Here is an 18,543-nt window from a genome sequence, read left to right on the forward strand (position 1 = left end):
ATCAGGTGACGTCAGAGACTCCTTCTGATAGGCTCTTACCTGTGTTACTAGCCTATCCTCCTTCCTAGGTAGCCAAACCTCCTTTTCTGGCTAGTTAGGGTCTCTGCTTTGGGGAATTCTTCAGATACCGAATGCAAGAGCTCACCAGAGTTCCTCTGCATCTCTCTCTTCACCTTCTGCCAAAGGATCAACCGCTGACCTCTCAGGACGCCTGCAAAACCGCAACAAAGTAGCAAAGATGACTACTGCAACCTTGTATCGCTGATCCTGCCGCCTTCTCGACTGTTTCCTGGTGGTGCATGCTCTGGAGGTAGCCTGCCTCCTTTCTGCACCAGGAGCTCTGAAGAAATCTCCCGTGGGACGATGGAATCTTCCCCCTGCAACCGCAGGCAACGAAAAGAATGCATCGCCGGTCCTCTGGGTCCTCTCTCAGCACGACGAGCGTGGTCCCTGGAACTCAGCAACTCTGTCCAAGTGACTCCCACAGTCCAGTGACTCTTCAGTCCAAGTTTGGGGGAGGTAAGTCCTTGCCTCCCCACGCTAGACTGCATTGCTGGGTACTGCGTGATTTGCAGCTACTCCGGCTCCTGTGCACTCTTTCAGGATTTCCTTTGTGCACATCCAAGCCTGGGTCCCCGACACTCTAACCTGCAGTGCACAACCTTCTGAGTTGTCCTACGGCGTCGTGGGACTCCCTTTTGTGACTTCGGGTGGACTCCGGTTCACTCTTCTTCTAAGTGCCTGTTCCGGTACTTCTGTGGGTGCTGCCTGCTTCTGTGAGGGCTCCCTGACTTGCTGGGCACCCCCTCTGTCTCCTCATCCAAGTGGCGACATCCTGGTCCCTCCTGGGCCACAGCAGCATCCAAAAACCCTAACCGCGACCCTTGCAGCTAGCAAGGCTTGTTTGCGGTCTTTCTGCACGGAAATACCTCTGCAAGCTTCTTCACGACGTGGGACATCCATCCTCCAAGGGGGAAGTTTCTAGCCCTTGTCGTTCTTGCAGAATCCACAGCTTCTACCATCCGTGGCAGCTTCTTTGCACCCTCAGCTGGCATTTCCTGGGCATCTGCCCACTCTCGACATTGTCGCGACTCTTGGACTTGGTCCCCTTGTTCCACAGGTACTCAGGTCCAGAAATCCACTTTGGTTGCTTTGCTGGTGTTGGTCTTCCTTGCAGAAACCCCCTATCACGACTTCTGTGCTCTCTGGGGGTTATAGGTGCACTTTACACCTACTTTTCAGGGTCTTGGGGTGGGCTATTTTTCTAACCCTCACTGTTTTCTTACAGTCCCAGCGATCCTCTACAAGCTCACATAGGTTTGGGGTCCATTCATGGTTCGCATTCCACTTTTGGAGTATATGGTTTATGTTGCCGCTATACCTATGTGCTCCTATTGCAATCTACTGTAACTACATTGCTTGCATTACTTCCTTTTGCTATTACTGCATATTTTTGGTATTGTGTACATATATCTTGTGTATATTTGGCATCCTCATACTGAAAGTACTCACTGAGATACTTTTGGCATATTGTCATAAAAATAAAGTACCTTTATTTTTAGTATATCTGTGTATTGTGTTTTCTTATGATATTGTGCATATGACACCAGTGGTATAGTAGAAGCTTTGCATGTCTCCTAGTTCAGCCTAAGCTGCTCTGCTATAGCTACCTTCTATCAGCCTAAGCTGATAGAAACACCTCTTCTATACTAATAAGGGATATCTGGACCTGGTACAGAGAGTAAGTACCCCTTGGTACCCACTACAAGCCAGGCCAGCCTGCTACAGTAGGTCCTTACAGCGTGCCTACAGGGACCAACTTACTTCTAGGCACAAAAGGGAAGCAGCAGTGTATTAGCGGGCACGCTTCCGGGCTGCAGAGTGAGAGGAGGACAAGAGCAAGAGCCACACAGAGGCAGGCGCGCAACTTGTGGGTCACACCGTTCCCACGTCCCATGCTTTTCGTGCGTTCTCTTTCAGATGCGTTTCCTTCTTGTTCCTTCCGGTCACAAGAGGCTGAAGGTCCAGTGTTTGAGTCCTCTCCCTCAATACTCCAGCTGGCTGTGGCCGCTGGGGGACTAGTCATAGAAGCGACACCATGACCTGTCAGTAAACTTCCAGCCAGAAACCTAGATAGTTTCTGTATAGAGGGGCGGAGCTTGCATCTTGGACTTTGATTCTTTTTTGTTATAACCCAAAGCAGGCTTCCTCAAACCTGAGCCCAAGCTGTTGTGAAGTTTGATTGACCGTAGAGAGCTCCAGTGTCTCTCAGTCCCCTACCCCTTTTACCCCAAGGTACGGTCCTCCCCTGACTGTAGTTCAGTCGGTCTGGTGAATGAGGGCGCTGTAGCCTCCTTCCCAGCCCGGGTGCATGCAAAGGAGCACGCTGCGGAGCTCTAGACTAGACATCTTTATTCCTCTGCATACGATCACACACTCAGGGCCGGCTTTAGGGCTGGTGGCGTCTGGTGCAGCAATCTTTTTGGTGCCCCCCCATGAGCTCTTCCTTGGATTCCCTCACTACCACCAGGCAAAAGTGCCCTTCTCTCTCCATAGTCTCTCTCTCTCACATACATTTAATTTGTTTTAAAGCGCTGGTAAAGGCTGGCTTTACTAATCAACTCAGCTATCCACATAAAATACAAATCTGTTCTTTGCAGCAGGCACATTAACCCTCAGCACTACATTATTTACCACCTCCCAGCAAGTCACGTGATCTCTCTCATAGGTCTGCTCAGAACCGCAATGCTCCTAGCACACCAAGGGCCTCATTTACAAGGATCTGGCGCATCAGCTCTGATGTGCCAGTTTACTTGTGTCACTCTGCGCCCCCTTAACGACACAGCATTTATAAAAGAGCTCACCATGGCACTCGTTGAACAACTGCATCAACATTTTTGATGCAGTTGTGATGCTTTGCTGGACTAGCATTGAAAATGTTGACGTTAGTCCAGCAGAACTTGGGGAGGCCCATTGAAAAGAGCCTAGCGTCAGTTTAATGCCTGCCCTGGGCAGGCGTTAAAAAATGACACTAGAATGGTTCAGTGAAATCCTGTAGCTTTCACTACGCCATTTTTTGGGCCTCCCCGCACGCGAACGCCTCCCTTGCATACATTATACCTGCCGCAGGTGTAATGTGGCACAGGGGTTTACAAACTGGTGCAATGGTGACATTGTGCCAGTTTCTAAACATGGCACAGGGTGGGGGACTGCTTTGCGCCGCCGTAGCATAAAAAAATGAGGCTACGGTGGCGCAAGGCGCTTGCAAATGAGCCCCCTAGTCTCACAGCACTACAGGTGCATTGACAGCTTTGTCCAGTGACTACTGATTCTATCAGTTTTGCGATGTTCATTTTGATATGAGTACGTTTTTAAAGTGTTTTGCAGGCAGCACATGGGTGGAACCACAACACACAGAAATGGATTGATAACAAGAGCCAAGATTATATCTGTATGGCAAGGGTAACCACCTTTACTGACAGAAACCACAAACCAGCCCCGGTCATCCATGTGGTGAGACAAGGAGATGAACTGTGTGCTGTGCCCTGGGAGAATAGGCCATTTTTTCTCACACTAACCTTTAAGGGACTTAATTTATTTTGAAGAACAGTTAAATACATGTGTCAACCCCAGTGCAACGCAAAGAAACCTTTTTCTGTTGCTTTCTGGCATTAAAAACTGTCAGTGTAAATCTGGAAAGAGCTGTGGGCTGTGACCGCCAATATCTTAACTTCATGTTATTGTTGGGGGGACCTGCTGTAGAAACATAAGGCGCGGACAGATTTATAGGATGTGGAAAAATGCAAAGGCAGAGGAAGTGCAGTTCAATACTGACTGCAAGAACATCTTGAATACATATACACAGATGGAGTCAGAATGACAACTCTCTGTAACATACAGAAACAAGAACTGACAAATCAAATAGGCCTGGCTTTTGTAATTGGCAGGGACATGTATAAGTGTAGGTATAGCACATATAAGTTGGCCATGTGGATGCAGACAGCACACACAGGCACCTATGCAGATTTGTGCCCATTGCCATGTGGGTAAAGGACAGAGCAAAGGAATCCCCCGCACCCCAGGGGTTGGCTCGGGGAAGGGAGGAAGTCAGACTATACAAGAAAATTACTGTAATGCTAAGACCAGCCTGGTGCTGAGGGGACACCGGCTAGCCTTGAGCTGCCCCAGCCCACCGCACATGGACCGGGCCCGCTAGACCAACAGCCACCTAGTGTCTGCCTAACATCAGCCGTGCCCTAGCCTACATCAACCCATTCTCTCTGTTTGATTCTCTCAGGCACAGGGGTCTCCTGCTGGTGGCTCACTTAAAGAAAAGTAAGAAAGCCCCAGGAAACCAGGAGGAAACTTGTTTGCACAATTAGACAACCAGCGCTGCATAGCAATGTCATAGCAAAGATGACAACGTGGGCCTCCTTTCTACAAGAGGGTCCCCCCTGTGTCTATCTGGGGACACCAGCACTTGGGCTGTGAACATACCACTAGATTGCCTAAGTAATACATTCATTCTTGGTATCCCAGAGAAACACAGGAGGGACCCTCCCGAGTCTATCTGGGGACACGAACACTTGGCCTGTGAACATACCACTAAATTGCCTAAGTAATACATTCATTGCTGGTGTCCTCAGAGAGATACAGGAGGCACCCGCGTTTTGGAAAGGGACCCACATTGGACTCTGTGCACATATCTAATCCTGACGCTGGTCCTCGTGGGCATATAGGGTTGTCCTTGTCATTTATTACGCAGATCAAAAATGTGTTTTTTGTGTACCTACATTGACCTAAGGTGCACAGAAACCTTTGAATTTAGGTCGCCCGATGAGTTGGACTAGAAGTGAGAGAACATGAAAAGCACTGGAAAGTTACCTCTGGACAACTCAAGGTTTGCTTTTTGTCACAAAAGATTGAAGCGCTCTATTGGGTGCAGCTGTTTACTTATATATTTGTTTATTAGAGGAGGTTGTACCCTGATTGGGCGCTCATTTGTCACTTCATGTTTATATTGACCCCAGTATCTTCTCTCCTTTCATGTTTGCTGTCTCCTCACCCTCACAGATTGGCCAAGTCCACCTTGACGCTCATCCCACTCTTGGGTACCCACGAAGTCATCTTCGCCTTCATTACGGATGAGCACGCGAAGGGCAGGCTGCGATATGTGAAGCTGTTCTTTGAGGTGTCCTTCACGTCCTTTCAGGTAAGCGTAGGAGGACTTGCTTCTGTCCTTCCTCCGTTTCTTCTACTTCTGTGGTTCTCCGCTTCCAAAACAAACCACTTACACTGGAAGGTTCAGCTCAGGAACTCCTGGGCCTTCAAGATGGCCATAATTATGGGTTGGCAGATTAAAATTGTATCCATCGACTAAGGTGCAGGAGGGAAATCAAACTTAGGACACCTGTGGCAGTGTGCTTATCACTGAGGTTAGTCTGAGGGACCCTTAAAAGTCTCTTTTATTCCAAAGGCCAGTAAAGCACTCAGAACATCATTATCAGTCTGCAAATGTTGGTGCTGGGCAGATTGCAGGCTCAGATAAATAGGAATGTATGAACAAAGCTATCTATTTTCTCCACCTTTCTATTTAATGAGATATAGATAAATGGGACTTAAATAATTTCAATAAAACACACAAGTGGGTTCCTCGCACGCAAAAACAGCTGCAACAAATGGCGCCAGTGTGCTAATGTCCTAATAGTCTGGTACCCCTTGCCACGAAGGGTTACGGATAATAATTTACATTTTTGCCCACATCATTTTTTTATGTTTTTTTCTGACATTTCACGTGATTACACGAAAGCAATCTAAGCAAATTTCGCACACACCTACTTTCTTCATACTAGCGCCGGCCGCGACAGCGCAGATATGACAGCACTCCCATTCATGAGCACACTCCTGTCTATGTCACTTTGAGAGTGATGCAACACCTGTTGTCAGCCAGCAGTGCTACTGGATGGAAGCTAGTGTTTCACAAAGCAGATCCTCATCCTCGTTGATTACACATGCACACTGCCTTGTCTTCTTGATATTGATCCCCGGGGATCAATGCTTAATTTGTGCTTGTTTTTTCCGGTGCTGAGCACCGGCACTTATTTTTGAGGGCCGGCACTTATTCTTCTGCCTCAAGCATTTGCTGCGAGCAAAAGACACATATGGGAAAGACGGAGGAAGAGAAAAACGAAAGAGCATCACAAAGGGAGAAAGCAGAACTCTGCCAGAGTGAGCTGAAGGGGCAGGGAGTGGTTTTAAATGGATTGAAGGGGCCCGAGATGGCTTCAGGATTGCGCTGCCTCAGTATTCCGTGCTTGCACATTAAATGCAGCGGCTGCGAGTTTCAGAGGTGGGATTTCTGCACTGGCACGTTTTTATTTGCAAATTAAGCACTGCCAGGGATGCTTGATCTCCATGGTTCTATTTCTAAACCCTTGGGTGTAGCACCCATTAGTCCAAAGGACCTATAGATTTCAGCTGAAAGTGTAATACCGGAGTTAACAGTGAACCCCTTGGGGCCCCCCAAGAACGACAGAGGAAGGTTTCCAAACCATGAAAGTTTTTTAGCATATTAATCAAATTGCAAAATTCTCGATCAATCATTATCCATAAATCATCGAAAACTCTGGAAGATTAATCAGATCAATCAGAGTGCAATTGGGTTTTTGTAGCATAAATCACACACATAATGTCAAATGCAAAGGAAAGGCAGCTTCAGTTCCTTAAAGTACCTTCCTTAAGGCTAAACTAGAGATGCATAAAGTGGCCTTGGGGAAGTCTAAACAGAAGGTGTTAGTGCAACATATTCTAAACTGAACCAAGTGAAATACAAAATCTCAGATAAAAGAGGTGTATAGCAGAGTCAGAGACTAAGGCCCATATTTATACTTTTTTAGCGCCACATGTTCGTCATTTTTTGACGCAAAAGCGGCGCAAACTTACAAAATACCATTATATTTTGTAAGTTTGCGCTGCTTTTGTGTCCAAAAATGATGCACATGCGATGCAAAAAAAGTATAAATATGGGCCTAGGTCCCTCCTCCATGAAGTCAGGAAAGGGCCTGATTTGCGTCTGCTAAGAACACATAGTTAAAACATTTTAATTCACCCAAAATAACTTCCTACCAGCTCCCCAGCTGTGAGGCCCGGTCAGGATGCTGTCTTCTTGGAGCAGGTAAAATAACCTGGTTTCCACCGTCGAACAAAGGTGCACCTGTACACCCGTCGCAGGGTGAGGCGACGCAGCGACTTCCGCTGCGTTGCCTCAGTCCATATTTACAAGGCCATGAAAAGCCACGGCCTTGTAAGTGTGTCTCTGCATTGGCACCGCCAGACCATCACTAAAAATGACATTACAGCAGAGCAATGAGCCCAGTAAATATGGCCCTTTGTCTACAAAGCAAAAATATATTTTTGGTCCTAAAAGGCCTTGCACTACTTTTTGTGTGGAAGTGCTCCTTGTGAACTAGCCGAATGCTGTCACTGGCAGTGAAGTCAGCCAATGGCTGAAGTGGGCTGACCCACGGCCCCATGATGTATGCGGATGTGAAGAAGCATGCACACGATGCAGCCCAGTGAATGGAGAGGGCTCACTGAAAGCCAGTATAAGTAAATGTATTATACATATAATGTTGGTAAAATCAAAAGGTGTTTCCTAAAGAGACATAAAAAGGGGCCTACAGCCACATAGAATATTTAAAAGAGTTTCTTTTGCAGTTAGACAAAATCTCTTTTCTGTTGTTCCACATGATAGGCGATAGTGCAGCTCATAAACTTCCTAATAGGAATTTGTAGAAAGAAAGAGGAATTATTCTACGTCTCGAACGTGACGCACCAGGGTCTCACAGGGCTTTTAAATAAACCCCTCTTTTCTGAAAAGACCAAACCCCAGTCTCATGTGACTGGCCCGTGCATGGTGAAAGGTTAAAGATGGCTCTTAAAAATTACACCCAGCTTTATCTAACTACGAACCCAGCTTTCCTGGAAAGGCCTCCAGCCCACAGGCGAAAAAAGGGAGAAATTTGCCCCTTATGAATTCCATAATAATGAAAAGGGTGGACGACTCCCCGACAACGAGTGTAGTTTGAAACGGCCCAAAACGTAATGATAACCACATTAGCATAAACTGCAAATCTTCGGTGACCCCGTTACCGTAGAACTGTGCAAACTTCACAGTACGCAGCAGAATTTTATTTCATAAATAATATTATCTATTTTTCCTTCTGAAGTTTGCAATCTTTTTCAAACTTTATCAAACTTCAGGATGGACAAACTGCAATATTTAACTCTGAACCGCCAATCACATCACAAGCAACAAAAAACGGGCTTAGAAGGAAGCAAGCTTTGCCTGGCTCTGAAGCGCGCAGTGTAAGCCTCTGGGGACACGTCGGCGTCTATGCGCTCGTTTTGTACCTAGTGAGCAGTCACGACTCCTTGATTCGCTCTCCCCGACTCGCCGTGATTGCATCCTGCGCGGTCCTCGACTGTTCCTGCCCGTCTGTGAATTGATGCTCCGGGTCCGCCGCTGTCACTTGCAAAGACTCTAATAGGCATGTGTAGAAACTGCAGTCAAAATAGCAATGTTCAAGTCACCGTGAGCCCCGACTGAAGAGCGTTGCATCCCTCGACAGGTCTATGGTGGCGGGAGGCAGGCTCATGACTGTGGGGGCGGAGGCGCGCAATTCTCCAGGAACACTCGGTCAGGCGTGAGGAGAACATTGCGGGATCCGGGAGGGGCCACGAAATAGACTGCGCGTGGGAGGAGCAGAGGTAACTGAGGGAAGTGGTCCTGGCCCCACCACAGCTCTCAGCCCAGGGAATATTCATAAAACTTCCTTTCCGTCAGCTGTTTGTGATCTGATCCAATTCTCAAACTGCCTTTTCACCAGAGACATGTCTAGGCCAGTGGTTCTCAACCTGTGGTCCGGGGACCCCTGGGGGTCCGCGCAACCTCCTCCGCGACTGCTTAGAACATTAAATAATATTAACAGATTAGGTCCCCAGCTTTCAGGAATGACTCAGCGAGGGGTCCCATATTCCAATTATGAGTCAGTGGGGGTCCCCAGATTCCAGTAATGATAAAGTGGGGGTCCACAGAAGCCAAAAGGTTGGGAGCCGCTGGTCTAGGCCATTACTTTGCACAGGTGGCTGGTGGGAGAGTGCACCAAACTTATCGGCCGCAAATCCTATCTTTTCAGTATCTCATTATTTTCTTCCTATTTTTTATTACTGAAAAATTGGTTCCCTGAATTGAAGTATTTGAGGTACACACCTTGATTGATCGTTTGAGTTGTTTTCAAAAGTTTTAATATGCATATGCAAAGTGCTCACCCCAGATCCTAAATCTTAACAACAGATGAAAGACTATGGATTGTGAGTCTCACGAGGACCTCCTTTTCAAGAGGCCTGCGCGACCGAAGCATCACTTTTATAGGTGCTCCCGTGGCGCCGGCATCTCAATCATATCTATGAGGTGACGCAAAGCCTCCCTGCGTAGCTTTTCATGGCCTCATAGATATGGAGAAAGGCACGGCTGTGCAGGTCGCTACATTGCCTTACTCTACGCCAAGGAGGAGTTCCATGGGTGTTCCGGTGAGTTTTTCCCATGCAACACTCATAGGTTTTGGCACAATCCCAGATTTACAAGGGTCTGTAAACCCGGGAATGCGTCAAGATTTTACGCCTCCCTCGGGAAGGTGCAAGGAGGAGAAATAACATTATTTCTTCTTCTTGTTTCTTTTTTCTGTGTATCCTGCATTCTGCAGCACACATGGAAAGAGGAAAACACCTCTAACCACTAACCAGGACCCCAGTGATTGTCCTCTCTCCTATAAATTTGGTTGCCTTGGTACCCTTTACACTCCATAATTGGCATACTGGTGTACCCCTGTCAGTCCCTAGTATATGGTACTTAGGTACCCAGGGCATTGGTACACTAGGGGTCCCCCTTAGGCTGCAGCATGTATTATGCCACCCACGGAAGCCCATGCAAACTGTCTGCAGGCCTGCCATTTGCAGCCTGCGTGAAAAGTTACATGCACCCTTTCACTGCTGGTCACTACACAAGATCACTGTAACTCAACCCTATGCTAGGCCCTTGCAGCCCTAAGGGCAGGGTGCAGGTCTCTGTGTGTGTGGGCACCCCTGCAGGAGTAGAGGTGCTCCTACGAACTCCAGTTCCAATTCCCTGGACTTCGTAAGTGCAGGGAAGCCATTTTAGCTATGTACAGCTACATAATGGTAGCTCTGAACCTAGGCATTTTTGGTATCAAACATGTTGGAATCATACCCCAACACTAATGCCAGTGGCATGGTGCCATGCACTCTGTGGGCTCCTTAGAGGACCTCTCAGTATTGCTCCTACCAGTCTTCCAAGGTCTGTGAGCAGCCCATGCTGCTGCAGCCCCTCAGACAGGATTCTACCCTCCTGCTGCTTGACCAGCTCAAGCAGGGGAAAGCAGAAAAAATAATTTTCTATGCGAGAAGGGCACAGCCCTCCCCCCCTTGGAAATAGGTGGTACAAAGCTGGGGAGGGGTAGCTTGCTTTGAAGGGCACATTTGGTGCCTTCCTTGTATAATCCGGTTTGCAACAGTCCAGGGACCCCCAGTCCCTGCTCTGGCGTGAAACAGGACAAAGGAAAGGGGAGCGCTGCTCCAGGTGGCCACTTGATTCCACCATCTTGAAACCAAGATAGGCAGAGGCTCCTGGGGGTATCTGAGTGGTCAGGTTAGATAGCTGACGTCAGTGATCCACTCTTATAGATGGTCACCATGCAAAGTGACCAAGCCCCTTTTTGGGCTATTTAGGGACCCCCTTGCGGGTGAGTCCCCAGAATCGGCCTGCAAGACTCCTCCAGGACTCCTCTGCAATGACCTCTTCTGCTCTTGGCCACCGGAACCACTTCTGGACTTCACAGGAACCGAGCAAGACTGCAACACTGAGACGACCTTGCCCTGCAACATTGTTTCCACGGCTCCTGTCAGCAGTTTGCAACATTTCCCCTGCTGTGCATACCCTGGGGTCAGCAAGACCTCAGCTGCGCAATGAAGGAATAAGGAATGTCCTTTGGAGTGAAAGAATAACTCCCCTGCATCTGCAGGCACCTAAGGCAATTAGGTCTGGCTGCTGAGATATGCTGTTCTCTCGACCTGCGAAGATTCTCCAACACAGGTGATGGCTCTGAGGGGTCCTCTGGGTCCTCTCTGCCTTCTTCCGAACTTGGGAGACGGTAAGCCCTTGCCGGTTCCTCCGGGACAGAATCCCTATGTAAATCAACTGCTGCAGCAAACGAGTCTTGTTGACTCCTGCTCCAAGGGATCTTCAGGCTCCAAGTAGCCCCGACCCCAGCACTCTACCTGTGCAATGACAGTCTCCTCTCTGCTGCTCCAGAGACGTGGGACTCCTCTTCAGGTGTGCTGTCTGGGTCTCACTGCGACCTACTGTGCCTGCTGCCAGTGGGTTGCTCGTTGGGGGGGTCCAATTGTTTCTACTGGATCTCCTTTCTGCTTAGGGTCAGCCCGGACTCCCCTCCAAGGGTCGAGTCCCCAGGACCCTGTTGGTCCTCTCCAGCCCTGCAAATCTTCTTCAGCTACAACTTGCATTTGCTTGTGCTTGTTGGTGGTTCTCCTGACCAGTGACTCATGTGCAATCTGTCAACCATCGAGGGACAGCTCCTAGATGACTCCAGGGACTCCTCTGCAGCTTCTGGACTCCACAGCTTGCCTTCACCCATACCCGTCGTCTTGGATCTTCACCCACAGAAGGGTGGGCATTGCCTCCTGCCCCATATGGACGTTCCTACGTGGACTGCACTGTGTCCCCTTCTTTTACAGGTCCTCTTCATCCAGAATCCACCATTGGGTTCCACCGGTCTGGTCCTGTTCTTGCATTGTTCCAATTCCAAGTCCCCATGTTAGCCTATGAGATGACCAGGCAACTTATCTCTGCTCTCCTGGTCGCTTGGAGTCTTCTAGACACTCACCTCTTGGGGTTCCATTCTCTCCTAGCCCTTGGCTAACAACTGCATATCCTCTAGTGGAGGACCCATTCTCGCATTCCACTATTTTAGTATAAGGTTTGCCCCCCCTATATAGCCCTTGCTATTTTTTGCTATTTCTAATGTTTTTCTGCTAATCCCTAGTACTTACCTGTGTATATTTTGTGTGTGCTTACCTCCAGAAAGGGGGGATCACCTATAGTATAGTATTCTAGTTCATTGTTACTATAACAAAGTACCTTTATTTTTGCAACACTGTGTGGTTCCTTTTATGTGTTATAAGTTACGGTGTGACTGCTGTGGTATTGCAAGAGCTGCACACTTCTCCTAGATAAGTTTTTGCTGCTCACCACAGCTACCACTACAGAGCCCTGACTTCCTAGACACTGTAACACTATCTAATAGGGGTTGCCTAGACATGGTATAAGGTGCCAACACCACAGGTGTCCACCACACACCACGCCGGCCTCCTACACACCTCAGGGGAGGTGCAAGGGAGGCAAAACAAGGAGAAATAACATTATTTCTCCTAGTTTTTTCCTCTTTCCTTGTGTGCTGAATTCTGGAGGCTCAACAGCAACACACCAATAAAGTTTTGCAAAAACTAGAACAGAACAAACATTGGCAAGCCCAAAACTCTGGCGGCAAACAACAGTCCTATTGCCACTGCCAATGCTTGCTTTTAAAGTGGGGAATTCGTACTTGCCAGGAAGTGACACATTTCTGTTTGAGTTGTGATATTTCATGTGCCCTGGCCAGAGCAGTGAAATATTTTGCTGCAGCCACTAAACATTTTAACAACCAAAGGTTAGTCGGCCATTAATGAGTAATTTTATGGAATCTGTCGAATTGTATCTGTTTTGCTCAAAGACTCATTGAGTTTGATCAAATATGTATATTGTATAACCTTTTCTTTTATTGTAGATTGCATTTTAGTCCAAAATGTTTATGCAACAGTGTGTTTACCAGGACGAGCAGTACGTTTGGCTTCTTTACACTTGATAGTGTTGGTTACACGGATTGCATTGATGATTGTTCAATGATTTTAACTATGCAATGGGCATGGATTCCAATTGACTTCATAAGACAAGCAGCCTCATTCAACAAAGAGTACAGCCAGGAGCACATTATTGTACCCTGGTGATGAGCAGTCAAGGGCAAATGATGGGCTGAAAGGATGAATTCCATATTTCACAAGTGGCGAGACAAAACTTGAGGGGGGTGCCTTGCAAAGAACATGGAGGGCACCCCTCCCTGGATTCAGTCAGGAGGTCTCAGGCCAGGGTAGTGTGTGCTGAAGGGGGACCCTGGAGCTCAGAGCCCACTGCAGGGCCTGAGGTGACCTATGTTACGCCACTGTATTTCACTCGAAGACTGTGTCCCATGGAGACTTGCTCATGGTACATGTCCATCTTTGGGGCCATAAATCTGTCTCCCCTACTTCTCGTTCTTGGGCACAGTATAGTCTTTGTTTTGATCCAGGGCACTCCATTGTGCCACGTTCCCAGTGTTCTTACCTGCTGCCAGATTTTTCAGTCCCTCTAGTTTTACCCTTCGCATTTGAACTCCTTGATTTAATGAAGGCTGAAGTGAACTTTGAACAGCATCTAATGCCCAATGTGGGTAAGACAGCAGTGGGTGAACTCTTAGTGGAACCTTTGCTGAATATGCTAGGCTTTGACTATCGTACTAAATTGTGACCTTAACAATAAGACATTAATAATAGGCACCCCCCAGGTTCTTTCCTGTAGACAATCATGATGAAAGTGGGTTGATACGTTTTGGCCATTGACTTGGAGGACCAGGACTTTATTTACTAAGAGCATGTCAATTTTATCTCCATTGTGTTTTAAATAGTTGGCCTGCATCCTAACATCAAGGCAAATAGGGGCTTTTTCAAACTGTGTCTGATATTTGAGATGGTGCAGTCCAGATACCACACCACCAGTTACAAGAATACACTTTATCTGGTACACCAAAGCAGAGGCTTGCAAGGCTCATAATGCAGTGCACAGAGAAAGAGGCAAAAACGAGCAGAAATAAAGTTATTTCTCCTAGGTATGCCTCCTTTGGGGAGGCATACAGTTTTGACACATTCCCAGGTTTACAGATCCTTGAAATCTGGGAATGTGTCAAAACCAATGGGTGTTCCATGGGAAAACCCACTACAACGCCCATGGAATGCCTCCTTGACGTAGAGCAAGGCAACGCAGCCCTTTGCGCTGCCTTGCTGTACTCCGTATCTATGAGGCCATGAAAAGCCACGCAGGGTGGCTTTGTGTCACCTCCTAGATAGGACTGAAATGCCTGCGCCACCATAGGTCCATAAAAAGTGACGCTTTGGCAGCCCAGACCTCTTGTTAATGAGGCCCCCTGTGTTTGCAAGTAGACCCCCCACCGGCCATTTTTGAATATTAATCCTTAATCAACTTCCTTCTTTTTGAAATTCATTTTGTGCTTTCTACTGCAATACTCTTTGGGGTATTGGATGCTGTTAGACCTGACAATCTTGGCATGGTCTCCCCTGCCTTTTTTGCCTCTGCTTCCCATGTTTTGACTGTGCGCTGGACTCTGTTTTTGCTGTTTTTGGTACTCTGGGCACTTAACCAATGCTGACCAGTGCTCCCTGTGTAAAATGTATGTGTAATTGGCTTTTCCATGATTGGCATATTTGATTTACTAGTAGGTCCCTAGTAAAGTGCACTAGATGTGCCCAGGGCCTGTAAATCAAATGTTGCTAGTGGGCCTGCAGAACTGATTGTGCCAACCACATAAGTAGCCCTGTATACATAGCTCAAACTTGTCACTGCAGTGTCTGTGTGTGCAATTCTAAACTGCCAATTCGACCTGGCAAGTGTATCCACTTGGCAGGCCCAAACCTTCCCTTTTTTTACATGTAAGGCACCCCTAAGGTAGGCCCTAGGTAGCCTCATGGGCGGGGTGCAGTGTATGTTAAAGGTGGGACATGTACTGATGTGTTTTACATGTTCTTAGAGTGAAATACTGCTTATTCGGTTTTCACTGTTGCAAGGCCTATGCATCTGATAGGTTAACATTGGGACTGCCTTTAAACATCCTTAAAGTGCAGTTCCCTTTGAGAGAAGAAAGAGATGTGGAGTTTGGGGTCTCTGAACTCACAGTTTAAAAATACATCTTTTGGTAAAGTTGTTTTTAAACTGTCAATTTGAAAATGCCACTTTTAGAAAGGAGGCATTTTCTGCTTAAACCATTCTGTGACTCTGCTGCTTATGTATTCCTTGTCTGAGTCACACTGCCAGTTGGGCTGTTCGTGAATCGCCTCTAGACAGTGACACAAAGGGAGCAGGGGTGTAGCCTGCATATCTTGATGGGCCATCTGGGCTAGAGTGGAGGGAGGAGTGGTCACTTACACTTGAAAGGGCTGTGCCTGCCCTAACACCACGCAGTCTCCAAACCCCTGGTGTGAGTCTAGAGCCAGGCGTGGGCAAGGCAGGATCTTGCGAACAACAGAGACTTTCATTTGAAGCATACCACCTTCAAAGGCAGAAAGGGGTATAAGTAGTGGACCCAAAATCCTAGATTTTCAGATTACTTCTGGATTCAAGAGGAACCTCTGCCAAGAAGAAGAGCTGAAGAGCTGGAGGAGAATTACTGCCCCTTTCCCTGTGACTGTGCTTTGCTGGGTTGGCCTGCAGTTGCTGCTTCAGCCTGAAAGAGGACAAAGACTGGACTTTGTGGTATATTCCTGCTTGTGAAAAATCTCCAAGGGCTTAGACTGAGCTTGCCTCCTGTTTTGAAGTCTAAGGACCATCAAAGACTTCCTCTGCCAGCACCTGGACTCTCTTCTGAGACTCCTGCCCTGCTAAGTGTTGCCCTAGCTAGTCCCTGGGCCCTTGAAAGGTAAAGCTGGTAGAACAAGGACTGAAGTCCACGCACAGGGAGCCGTGCAGGGAACATTTTGATGCACCACCTGCAAAGCGGCTGTAAAAATGGCGCGCCACCCACCTCATGGCTGATTTCAACACATCACTTGCATTGCAGCTGGAGAAACAATGCAACACCGGCTTGCGGCTGCTCATAACGACGCAAACCCCATGCAGCACTGTTTTCCATCAACGTGCAGCCAGATTTTTCACGCAACATTGCTGGGTGAACCTGTGCGGATCTGAGGCGTCTTGTCTGGAAATTGACGCATTGCTCTCTTGCCAGAGAGAAAAACAACGCATCGCCTAATCGTCCCAAGAAGAAACGATTTACGGCCTTACTTGTGAGTAAGTAATCGACGCATCGCTGACTTTTCTGACGCATGCTCGCTTGTGCAGCTTGATTTTTGACGCAAACCAGCTACTTTGTGAAACAACAACATTTCCATTGTTTTCTATGTAGTAAGACTCTTTTTATTTTAAAAAATCATATCTTGACTTGCGTATGTTGGACTTTTGTCATTTTTGTCTTGTTTGATTTAGATAAATATTGCCTATTTTTCTAAACCAGTGTTGTGTCCATTTTGTGGTGTTTTCACTGTATTACTGTGTGTGTTGGTACAAATACTTTACACATTGCCTTTGAGATAAGCCTGACTGCATGTGCCAAGCTACCAAGGGGGTGAGCAGGGGTTATCTAAGTGCGTATCTCCAGTGCCCTGACTAGAGTGAGGGTCCCTGCTTGAACAGAGTGTAAACTGACTGCCATCCAGAGACCCCATTTCTAACAAATGCACTATACAAAGAGAAAAACAATCAATACATTTCTATGTACTTGATCCACTGACTGAGTCTTTTGATTAACTTTTACTCACAGTCGATTCTTTGTGTTTGTGCTTGTTTTACTGCTTTTAATTGTTCAGAAGCACATCTTAGGACATCGCATTACTCACTAACACTACCTGTACATTGTCTTTTGTTATTGTCCTGCACCTTGTCAAAGAGAAAGGAACAAACACAAGGATGGTGAGCTCTCCAATGGCAGCCCTTTCTTGAGGAGCACCAGTAGGGTGCATTAGCCATGTCAGGCTGCTTGCCTCTGGCCTCGCAATCAGAGGTGAGCTAACTATCACAGCGCTGAAGTGAGATTGGCTGCAGTTACACATAGGCAATGTTTTACCATAGGTATGTGAAGACCCTGATCTGGATGGTGCCCCGCATGGTGGAAACGAGGATCACTTCCATGCACAAATGCACTGAAGCACAAATGTGTCAATGCAGAAATGTGTCCGCACACAAATGTGCCCATGCAGAAATGTGGCCGCACACAAACGCACCCATGCAGAAATGTGGCCGCACACAAACGCACCCATGCAGAAATGTGCCTGCACACAAATGCACCCATGCAGAAATGTGCTCACGCACAAATGTGCCCATGCAGAAATGTGCCCACCCACCGGGCCTGATTCTGGGTAAAGGTTTGTGTTCCAGTTGTAGAACACTTGGAAATTATTGATAAAGTGACTCTACTTTGAGGCACGTACTACAATCACGGAGAAGTCCTAATGATGCCATACTACTAGATTATGGCATCACTAGTGCTCCTTCTATGCACAGTTTGGCAGGTTGTTAGTTATAGAATATACGTGGCGGACATTTTTACATCCTGGGGTACCTGTGAACACCTAAATCGTATTATCTTGCATTACTGTAAGTGTAACCTAGTCCATCCACTGTTTTTGCTGAAGCCAACATTACAGTGATCTCAGGCTGGGCACCTGTTTGTTTTCTGTTAGAATTAAACACATGATCAGCAACTGACCCTTGTGTACAGTAGGGTATACGTTTGACTCTTGCCTTCTGTCTATGATCTTGCTCTCCTAAGTGTTGATGGAGAGACCCCTGGCTGGTTGAATATATGGTCCCACGGATTATTATTTCTTTCAGAATCCAAAAGGCATATGAGCAGATTTTATTCGAAACATCACTTTGTGGGCCACATGGTCATGGGCCCTCACATGCATCTATACTAAGAACAGGGCCATGCGGCGATAACCACAATGTACGTGCCACTTGTCTGTAGGTCATCCATTGAGACACTGCTATGGGAAGCTGAAAAAAATAATAAGCATGGAAGCTGAAAACAGATGTGGTGCCTTGTTACTCCCCATTCTACACCTTCTTTTGCGCCATGGTGTGTTGCGCTGGGCTACGTGGATGGTTTCGGTAGCATTGCAACACTTGCACTGCATAATCGCTGTGCTCTGGACCACTGCTCCCATCCAGTATTCAGGCATCATTGCACTGCAGCATGAGGTAGCTACTGTTGGCTTCGGCTACTACACCAGCCAAAAACACCTTTTGCTGTGGATTTCCAGGCTCAATTGATATCAGACCTCACAAGTGGTTTCGCCCATCACTGTGTGATTTCCATTATCTGTGGGTGTCTGGGGTGAAGGCCCTCAAGCGTACACATTTGAGGATATTCACCTGCACTTTTCAATGACCGAGGTAACTTTGTTTCCAGGTAGAGAAAGGGAAGGGAACGCCTCCAACCTAATAGGAGTATTGAGGGGGCCGGGGGTGGGGGTGTGGGGTTCTGTGGAGGGAAAACATTTTCTTTGATGTGAAAAACAGAAGCACCT

The 18,543-nt window shown here is 47.3% G+C and overlaps 1 protein-coding gene across 1 annotated transcript in view; it reads left to right on the forward strand.

The window, feature by feature from the left end:
* The window catches only part of GLP1R (glucagon like peptide 1 receptor), a 960,977-nt gene that overhangs the window by 888,562 nt on the left and 53,872 nt on the right, over positions 1–18,543 (forward strand). Inside the window, exon 10 of the mRNA XM_069236652.1 lies at positions 5,074–5,212. Coding sequence (XP_069092753.1) covers positions 5,074–5,212 — 139 coding nt within the window. The remainder of the gene's footprint in view (positions 1–5,073; positions 5,213–18,543) is intronic.

This window comes from Pleurodeles waltl, chromosome 5 (genome assembly GCF_031143425.1).
Source record: "Pleurodeles waltl isolate 20211129_DDA chromosome 5, aPleWal1.hap1.20221129, whole genome shotgun sequence".
NCBI lineage: Eukaryota > Metazoa > Chordata > Amphibia > Caudata > Salamandridae > Pleurodeles > Pleurodeles waltl.